A 9,733-nucleotide genomic window follows, 5' to 3' on the forward strand; every position below is an offset into this window, starting at 1 on the left:
TATCGAGACTATCTCTCCGTTTCTTCGTTACAATTCCTGATTTAGCAAAATGTAAAATTCAGGAGGTTCAATTTAAAGGATAGTTCCCTTATTCAAGGAGGCATCTTGTAAGGATTCCAATAGAGAATGTGCAGTAGACTCCCTCCTCCACGTTCTCAGATTTGTGACTTGATCGAGGAGGCGTTATCGAGAAGAATCTTGTCAAAAGATCCTTTTCTTATCGCTGTCCTCGATTAAGAGGATTATAAAGTTTATAAGTTTCGAAGATCCATTTGAAACATTACAGTTGTCCCCTTTTACTGTTTCTAACTGCATTCTTGTTTGTGAATTTTTTTCTGCTCAAGTGATCACTTAATCTAGTGGAGTATTTCACCAAGAATGTCTTTATTATTGTTGAGTCAAAAGCTAAAAGCGATTCTCACGTTCTTCAAATATTTAGATAATGAGCGCTATTTCGACGATGGAAATTATTAAGATGGCGATATCACGTACCAATCTCCAAAAATTCATAGTGTTTTTTATATCTCGTCAGTGTTTTTAAAAATTATACGTATTTAGGCCAATAGTCGAAAATGATAAAGTCTATGGTAAAATTTGGATTGCAAAAAATTCAGTATTGATTAAGATAAATCATTTTTATACATTTTTATAGTAAAATAAGTGAAATAAATAATTTGTCGGATTTAATTTTAATTTCAATCACTGCTAATGCTACCAGAGATGCTATAAATTTTTTGTATGGTGAATCGATAACGTTGATGATGAGCAAGATGATTTTCTATCTTACAGTTTGTCTATGGGCGTAAAAATTGGGGCTAATACTGCGCCGTTAACTAGATTTGAATTAAAAAAGAATTAATTTTTCTACACATTTTTGTTTATACGTTATTTTAGTGATTTGTGAAGTAGTTCATACTTATTTAATTCATATAACTTGTTCTATACTCACAAAATAATGTATGATCAATTAAATGTTTGGTAAAGATCTTACGGGTAACGGTTTAAATAACTTAAATTTCATTCAGTTTTAACAAATTTTTTATTTTTATATAACACTGAAAACAGTTAGAAATTATTTTTACAATTCTATTAGGTTTTGCATATTAAATAATATATTTATTTTTTATTTTTATTGTATCTATTTCAAGATTCAGGGTAAAATTATATTTATATTAACTTTTCAGTTCGACGTAAAGGTGTAATTCCAATTAAATTTCTTTCGGTTATGTTTATAATATATTTTATTGTGGATATAATTAACGTTTTATAATTATGGAAAAATCTATGGATGTATTTACATGGATTTATCAATTAGAATGTCCACCTACAATATTCAACGATTCAGTAAAACAAATGTTTGTATAAAATTTTATAAATTTATTTTTATTTACATATAATGTGTCTTATAACTTTATTCTTGATCATGTATGATATTACTTAAATTATGATTATATACATATTTCAATTTTAAATTATCTATTATTTGTGATAGGTTGTACTCAGGCCTTGCTGGATTGATGTGGGATGATTTAGCTGAGGTTATATTTAGTGCTAAAGAAGCAAAAACAATAAGAAAAAATGTCTTATTATATCATTTAAAACAGAAAACATCTAATAAAGCTGTTCAATGTATGAAAAATTTATTAGAATTAAAATCAGAAAAAAATAATTTAAGGGATCAAATATCTAAGTTAGAGGAAGAATATGAACAACAAGATTTTAGAGTTAGGCAAAAAGGTATGTTATTACCAAAAATATGACAGAGAATATATATTTAACAAATATTTTTATTTAGTCCAAAAACTAAGAGATATTTCATCTAAGCGTTCTGTCATAAGAGCAAGAAGAGATTTACTTCAGATGAAATATGATCAAACTAATACACAACTTCATGATTGTAATAATATGAGATTAGTTTGTCAACATTTAATGCCACAAACTTGCAAAGATTTAGATCATAAAGTACTAATGGAAATGTCAGATGTAGTGACAAGTCTTTGGACCGGAGCAAATAAAAGACAAGTATGTATCTATATAACATTGAAGACAATGACAATTATATCTATATTATTTAGATTATATTTATAGGTGTGGGATATAGTATCAAGTAATCTTAGTCACATTGAAGTATCTACATTATGGCATTATTTATATCAAAGCTTAACTGAAGATCTGGATATATTAATTAAATCAGAAAATATGAAATCTGTGGAGCCAAATGGAAAACACATAAATATTGGTATTGCTAAAACATATGGACAGCATATTTCCATAGTCTCCAAACGATTATTATATAATGCAAGAACAAGTAATCATCAACAAAATGTTTTGGAATATATAGAAAAGATTGAGGTATGTTAAATATTAGTTAAATATAAAAAATTAAATATTAAATATTAACTTTGTTAATTTTAATTCTAATTTTAGACAGCTTCAAATAATTCTTCAGATATAAGTGAGTGGTTAGCATTAGCATTAGAAGTGCACAAATTAGAAAGTGAGCAAAGAAGTTTACAAAGAGAAATTGATAAAATTCGGGATGATTTATATGAAAGTAACACATTTGCATTTGACCTAACACAACTAGTTCTAGAAATTCAAAATACTAGTGCTGAAATTGTATGTTAACATTTTATAATTATTGTAGTGTGTATATGTATACATGATTATTTTTGCATTAATTTTAAATTAATTCTAGGCAACATGTATACAAGATATACAGCAATCGTTAAACCTTTTGAAATCTGCACCAATGTTTCTCATGAAAACAGAAGAAAAAATAAATGCGGAGTTACAAAAAATAATAACAATGCGAAATGATGGTTATGACTGTACAATGTTAAAAAATGATTTATCTACTGAATTGGATATATTTCATAATGTTTTAGATCTTAATGCTTTAAAGAAAGTCATGTTAAAAGGAGAAATTGGAATTTACAGGTCAGACTTCTTCCATATTGTAAAAATTTATTACTTTCTATTTCTAAATCTAAAATAAAAATTGTAAATTGATTTGTATATTATGCAAATGTTTTAGGCATACGAAAAGTTGTTTCAGTGAAGCATCTGTTTCAATTACTAACTCCCAAATTTCAAATCTTGCGTCATATTTTCCATTGATTCAAATTCCTATATATTCTTTAATAGAATGTTATAAAAATCTAATTTCAATGTTCATGTATAAAAAATTAGAATCCTTAGAAACTGAAGAATATCTAAATGCATTTCATTTACCCCCAATAACATATGAGGAGAATAATTATAATACAGTGGAACTTTTGAAATTATCACAAAATATTAATACGCAAACGAGGACAGAAATTGATGAATTTAATGAAATCTTAAATGATTGGTAAGTATATCAATTACAATTAATATTTTGACTGTGGATGGCTATTAACGTTTGTATTATTACTAACAGGGTGAATCAACCGGTTCAAAAAGTAATGGAAGTTATTGAAAAAGTTGTAGATGGTGCAACTTTCCCAGAGTGGATCGAATTTTATGATTTATTATTATATAGGTTACAAAATCCTACATAGTTATGTGTATAAATGTATTTTATTTCTTATAATCCAAAATTTTTATGACATAGAACTACATATGTATAATAGAATAATTTATATATTTTGTTATTAAATTTTGTAATATTAAAAATATAGTTATTATTTACTGGGTTGGCAACTATGTGATTTTAAATAAGAAGGAAAATTCAAAATTTTTGATTAAAAATATAACTTTATTCAATTAGGTATTGTCTGTTTTTGTTGATGACCTTTTGCCATCTTTCAGGCAGTGTCATAATTCCATGTACATAAAACTTCTGATTTGTGCCAGCAAAAAACTGAATTAATTGTGATTTTACATCAGCGTCATTAAAAATTTTACCATTTAAGGAGTTCTGCATGGAACGAAATAGGTAATCTGAAGGCGCAAGGTCAGGGCTATATGGTGGATGTGACAACACATCCCAACCTAGTTCCAATAATTTTTGGCAAGTCACCAAAGATGTGTGGAGCTTTGCATTATCATAATGGGCTACCTTTCTTGAACTGCATCTCTCAGTTTGGCGAGTTGTTGAACGTACATGTTTGAAATAATCGTTTGGTTTCTTGGTAAAAGTTCAAAGTACAGAATTCCTTTATAATCCCACCAAACTGACAGCATAATCTTCTTTTGGTGAATCTCAACTTTTGGTGTCGTCTGGGCTGATTCATCTTGCATCATCCACGATCTTTTCCAATTAATGTTGTTATAAACTACCCACTTTTCGTCGCCAGTAATCAGTCGTTTCAGAAATGGATCAATTTCGTTGCGTTTCAAAAGCGAATCGTAGATGCTAATGCGTTGCGTCAAATGAATTTTCTTAACCTGATGAGGGACCCATAAATCGAGTTTCTTGACATAGCGAAGAAACTCGATTTATGGGTCCCTCATCAGCTTAAGAAAATTCATTGTTTTAATTTTTTTTCAATGCGTGTATGCGATACATTGAGCTTCTCTGCAATCTCATGCGTTGTGCTATGACGATCTGAATAGATAATGGCCTTGATATGGATCTCATCAATTTCAACTGGACGGCCAGATCGTTAAACATTTTTCAGTGAAAAATCATCAGAACGAAATTTGGCAAACCAATTTTGACACTGCTATTCTTTCAAGGTTTCATCCCCATATACGGCACGTAACTTCTTGTGTGCTTGCGATGCGTTCTTGCCTTTTCGGAAATAATACAATAAAATATGTCTGAAATGCACGTCTTGCTCTTTCATTTTTAAATTGGGGTAAAAACGAAACTAAATAACTAATCGATACAATTTTTTTACTAAATTAAAGGTGGAAGTCCAAACAACATAAACGCAATACAGGTTAGGTGCTTTGAACACGCTGACAAAACAAAAAAATGTGCTAAGACCACCTATTGACAAAATCCGCATACCACTTAATTGCCAAACCAAATTATCATAAAAGAACATATGAATCCTCTAACGTATGCATATACAGTCTGTTTAACGAGACGAGGCATTAAACTTAAAATTTGATTGCTACGACTGCAATAGCTGCCGACTAGTGATTAGTAACTAGCGTCGACAGAGTTTCACTAGTCGGCAGCCAATAATTGGAGTCACAACGTCATATTTTGTTTAAGTTTACTCTGGTCTCGTTGAATGGGCTATAGTATTCTAGTATTTATAGTGACTTTATCTATACTCATAATCATGGCGGGTTTTGTAAGTAGCGTATTTATAAGTTTAGTCTACAAGGATAAAAACTAAAAAGAATTATTTTGTATAATGTACAAGCAATAATTGTATCTCTGCACTTTTACGATTAAAGAATTTAATTTATTGTGGGATAAAATGCTGTCAGTTGTTCTGAAGTCTGTATTTGGTTATGATGATTTTAAAAGTGATATTCAGAAACAAGCAACCACTGCTGTTTATAAAGGTTGATGTCATTTATAAATAACAAATATGTGGAATTTACTTATTTTTTTATCGGCATTAAAATTTGTTGTTATTCTTAATATTTCTGAATAAATCAACTACGATAAATTAAACATTTTTAGCCAAACAAGATGTATTTGTGTGTATGCCAACTGGATCTGGGAAATCACTTTGTTTTCAATTGCCAGCTTTAATGAAAGAAGATAAAATCACAATTGTTTTTTCACCATTACTAGCTTTAATAAAGGTATATATATATATATATATATACATATATGTTACAAATATGTATCATACATGAGCATCATATAGAAATGTAGAATATCCAAAAACAAACTGAATCTATCATATAATGTTTTCTTATTGTAGAATCAAGTTGACTTTTTAATAAGTAAGAAAGTTAATGCAAACTCATTGAATTCAAATACATCCACTAAAGAAAGAAATGCAATAATGAAAGATTTGGCATCTAATTCTCCAAAAATCAAATTATTATATGTTACTCCTGAAATGGGCGCACAGCAACATTTTCAAGTAAATGACTAATTTACAATTGTGATAGAATTTCCAATGGCTGTATGCATATTAATTGATTATTCAAATTACCTTTCTACAGGCCACAATAACAAGATTGAACAAAATAAAAGCATTATCTTATTTTGTTGTTGATGAAGCTCACTGTTTGAGTCAGTGGGGTCATGATTTTAGACCTAGTTATAGAGAATTAGGAAAATTTAAAAAATTATGTCCTAATATTCCCATAATTGCATTAACAGCTACTGCTGCAAAAGAGGTAAGTATGTATACTTTATAAACTTAAGGTATTTACAAAGGTTTAAAATTTAAATAGTGTGAAATATATTATTATAGGTGAAAGATGATATACTCCAATGCTTAAATATGAAAAACCCTGCCATATTCTCAGTTCCTGTATTTCGACCTAATCTTTATTACGATGTATGGTTTTTAGAAATATTAGATAAGCCATTTGAACATTTAAGAAATTTTGTTATAGAAGCTCTTGATTCCCAAGATAAATCCATTCCAAAAGTAAGTTATTGTGCATGATAAACTTATAATATATGTAACATATGTTAGGTAACATACATAAGTACATAATATGTAACATATATAACAAAATTAATTGCAGGCCAAAAAAAATTGTGGCATTATTTATTGTAGGAAAAAAGAAGCAACTGAAATAATTGCACATAAATTATCCAGTTCTGGTATACCTGCTCTAGCGTATCATGCAGGTAAATGTTATTATTATCCCTAATACTCATGAAACTAACAATGATAAAATAACTAGTAATATCTAATAATTATTTCTACAGGTTTAAAAAATCAAGAACGTAATGAGGTTCAAAATAAATGGACATCTGGTGAAGTACCTATTATTGCAGCAACATGTAGTTTTGGGATGGGTGTAGACAAGGGCTCTGTTAGGTAAATTATTTTATTTTATAGGAAGTGTATGTCACTTTTACTGACATTTGATAGTAATATTGTAATTTTATGTGCAGATTTGTAGTGCATTGGACAGTTCCTCAAAATATAGCAGCATATTACCAAGAATCTGGTAGAGCTGGCAGGGATGGTAAACCAGCATTTTGTAGGATTTATTTTAGTAATAAAGAATATTCAGCTATTGCATTTCTTATTAAAGAAGAAATTACGCGAAAAAAGTCTGACCTTGTAAAATTAAATTGGAAAAATTTTGAAAAAGCTGTTTCTTACTGTCTTGAAGCAAAGTAAGAATTATTATATTATCTATGAATATCCTCTTATATACAAAGATTTAAGTACGGTTTAATGGATTCTACAGATGTAGGCATGCCGTGTTTTCTAAATATTTTGGAGATAATCCACCTCCATGCAAAGATAGGTGTGATGTATGTAAAAAGAAAGATGCTGTTCAAGAAAGAATATCAAAGTTTGAAATGTGTCAAACTAGATCACAATCTCAACCTAAGTCCAGTAGCAATTTAGATGGTATTGCTTTACCAAAGTATGATGTTGAGTAAGTAATATACTTTAAAATGTTACGGTTATATATATTTTTTACTAAATTATAATTATCTCAGTCTTAATTATTTTTATCTACAGTGAAAATGAATATGGAGGGAGATTAGACTCAAGGGAAAAATTATTAGCTGAAAGTAAACGGGAAACAAAAGAATTAATTGAAAAACAGTTTGCTATTCGGAGAAATAATAATAAAAGCGACGAGGTAAATATATCTAAAGGGTAGACTTATATCTCTTTTATCGTTTTTCTTATCTGTATTTTTCCTACTTTAGTTAAAAAAACAAAATCGTGAAGATGCTAAACAATCTCATGTACGTGCACCTGAAAGTACTGATATAAAAATAAAAGGTTTAGCTGTGCAAATTCGTGAACATTTCTACAATCAATTGAGATCAGCCTTACTGGATAATTATGAAGCGGTTTTTCCTGAATCTAAAGGACAAATTCAAGAGACTGATATGCATGATTTAGCATATGATCTTGAATATAAAGAGTTATGCAGCAGTAAAATTGCAAATAAATATAAATTTGATATGTATAAATTGGTATGTAATTTGGCATTTTATATAATTCATTCATACTTTATTCATGATGTTTAATAACTTGAGTTTTTGGTAAATACAGATTTCTTCGATACGGAAATGTACCAGTTCTAATAAGTTACATGAACATTTACGCGATTTTAACGCAAAAAGTAAACAAAATAAGCGACTAGAATATTTTAATGAATATGATAAAGAAAGAAATAATAGTCATTTAGAACATGACACAGAAGATAAGTTAAGTAAACAAGCAAATAAAAATATTTTATGCCCTACATTTAAGACTGCTCTAGAACTAAAAAAAAGCGAAAAAATATTGGAAAACAAGCCTATTAATAAGAAAAATATATTCGAGGCAAGTATTTTACAAGACGATAATAAAGATATCAATATGATAGAATCAAAAGACAATGTTAGTAAAAATTGCTTCTCTTTTACTGAAGATGTGGTTGTTAAAAATAGTTATCTCACAAAAAAAGACAGTGAAAAAGCTATAACACAACACAAGACTACTGACTTTCAAGCATTAAGTGGTTTCACATGCGCTCGAAAGATTCACGAAGAAATGTTACTAAAGGATCACAATAAAAAGTCACGAAAATTTTCGAAAGAACCCGCAAAGGAAAGTCCCAAAACTAAAAAAGCATCTCCCGCAAGTAAATCAGTTTATGAGCAAATTTTGCAATCTACAAAATCAAATTCTGTTGTAGTTATAGAAGATAATGGGAGTAATGGTAGTACTAATATCGAGGTTGAAAAAGAATCAAAATGTCAAAATAAAAAGAAACGTAAAGATGTAAATTTATTTGAAAGTAACGTAAATACAAAATTGAATAAAAAGGTGAAGTTTGAAGAAAAAAGATGTTCTGTAATTAACGAGGAAAAGGTTACCAATACTGAAGACATTGAAATAAATGAAATCTTTAGCGATAAAAATAATAAAATTAATCATGAAAAAATTGAAACCAAAGACATTAAAGATAAAAGAATATTTACAACAATAGAAGATATAGAAAGAAAAGAAATGTCAGAACAGGAAAGCATAATAGTTGAACATGTAGAAATAAAAAAATGTTTGCAAGAGAAACGTGATAGAAAAGACCATTTAAAGCAATACACAGATAAAGATAAAAAAAAACTTGTACCTGCAGATAAAGCTACACAATTTAAAACTGTAAAAATTTTAAAATCATATTTAATGAAGTATTACCCATCTGAACGTATCCCTGATCGAACGGCATTTTCAAAAATATGTAGAGAAATGCATTATACTCTCCTTGGAAAAAAAATATTTGGTAATGTACAATTTTAAAAAGTTTTCATCTTTTTATGTTATTCAATTACTTTGAATTGACGGTAAATGTTTCAGATAAAGAGGGAATACAACAATTTGTTGCAAAATATATGACACAGAATTAATAGTCTTTGTCACAAGTGTCCATTTGAATATTATAAACAATTACACAAATTTTGTATATATACCTGTATAGATATGAAATCATAATTTGATTTAAGAAAAATTTTTTATTCATTATATATATTTATATCGGTATTGTAATTGTAAATTAAAACTCGAATTTCTTAAGTGTATCATTAAATGTATCTTTTTATTGAAATTTTTGTATTTGTAGAATCGAACCGCTGTAGTTTTTAATAAAGTATTTATGAGCCTATGCTTACAGTTTCTTATTTTTGCTTATAGAATATGTTGGC

At 28.4% G+C, this 9,733-nt stretch overlaps 2 protein-coding genes across 6 annotated transcripts; both read left to right on the forward strand.

Moving 5' to 3' along the window:
• The first annotated feature begins 770 nt into the window (after window positions 1–770).
• On the forward strand, window positions 771–3,752 carry LOC126870836 (uncharacterized). 3 transcript variants are annotated; one of them, XM_050628892.1, is made up of 9 exons: window positions 771–993; window positions 1,185–1,355; window positions 1,493–1,737; window positions 1,796–2,022; window positions 2,089–2,352; window positions 2,428–2,619; window positions 2,699–2,940; window positions 3,038–3,352; window positions 3,422–3,752. In XM_050628892.1, the coding sequence occupies exons 2-9, from the start codon at window positions 1,273–1,275 to the stop codon at window positions 3,540–3,542; spliced, it is 1,689 nt and encodes a 562-aa protein (XP_050484849.1). In that variant the 5' UTR covers window positions 771–993; window positions 1,185–1,272; the 3' UTR covers window positions 3,543–3,752. The 3 variants fall into 3 exon arrangements, with proteins under 3 accessions (XP_050484849.1, XP_050484850.1, XP_050484851.1); XM_050628893.1 differs by having other exon boundaries at window positions 771–978; XM_050628894.1 differs by lacking the exons at window positions 771–993; window positions 1,185–1,355 and having other exon boundaries at window positions 1,560–1,737; window positions 1,825–2,022.
• A 144-nt stretch (window positions 3,753–3,896) lies between these two features.
• Window positions 3,897–9,693, forward strand: LOC126870830 (ATP-dependent DNA helicase Q5-like). 3 transcript variants are annotated; one of them, XM_050628881.1, is made up of 13 exons: window positions 3,897–5,448; window positions 5,570–5,694; window positions 5,817–5,981; window positions 6,064–6,240; window positions 6,318–6,497; window positions 6,598–6,703; window positions 6,785–6,896; window positions 6,974–7,201; window positions 7,276–7,470; window positions 7,557–7,680; window positions 7,751–8,023; window positions 8,103–9,315; window positions 9,390–9,693. In XM_050628881.1, exons 1-13 carry the CDS (start codon window positions 5,361–5,363, stop codon window positions 9,437–9,439), a joined length of 3,036 nt encoding a protein of 1,011 aa, XP_050484838.1. In that variant the 5' UTR covers window positions 3,897–5,360; the 3' UTR covers window positions 9,440–9,693. The 3 variants fall into 3 exon arrangements, with proteins under 3 accessions (XP_050484838.1, XP_050484839.1, XP_050484840.1); XM_050628882.1 differs by having other exon boundaries at window positions 3,897–5,231; XM_050628883.1 differs by lacking the exons at window positions 3,897–5,448; window positions 5,570–5,694; window positions 5,817–5,981 and having other exon boundaries at window positions 6,094–6,240; window positions 6,298–6,497.
• Window positions 9,694–9,733: the final 40 nt, after the last annotated feature.

This window comes from Bombus huntii, chromosome 11 (assembly GCF_024542735.1).
Source record: "Bombus huntii isolate Logan2020A chromosome 11, iyBomHunt1.1, whole genome shotgun sequence".
In the NCBI taxonomy this organism is placed as follows: domain Eukaryota; kingdom Metazoa; phylum Arthropoda; class Insecta; order Hymenoptera; family Apidae; genus Bombus; species Bombus huntii.

Bases quoted from the DNA above. Each gene is read 5' to 3' on its own strand.
- LOC126870836 (XM_050628892.1), top strand. From the start codon at position 1,273: ATGGAAAAATCTATGGATGTATTTACATGGATTTATCAATTAGAATGT. The intron at 2,353-2,427 runs GTATGTTAAATA...TTCTAATTTTAG, and splicing joins AATATATAGAAAAGATTGAG to ACAGCTTCAAATAATTCTTC. The intron at 2,620-2,698 runs GTATGTTAACAT...AATTAATTCTAG, and splicing joins AAAATACTAGTGCTGAAATT to GCAACATGTATACAAGATAT.
- LOC126870830 (XM_050628881.1), top strand. From the start codon at position 5,361: ATGCTGTCAGTTGTTCTGAAGTCTGTATTTGGTTATGATGATTTTAAA. The intron at 7,202-7,275 runs GTAAGAATTATT...TGGATTCTACAG, and splicing joins TCTTACTGTCTTGAAGCAAA to ATGTAGGCATGCCGTGTTTT. The intron at 8,024-8,102 runs GTATGTAATTTG...TGGTAAATACAG, and splicing joins AATTTGATATGTATAAATTG to ATTTCTTCGATACGGAAATG.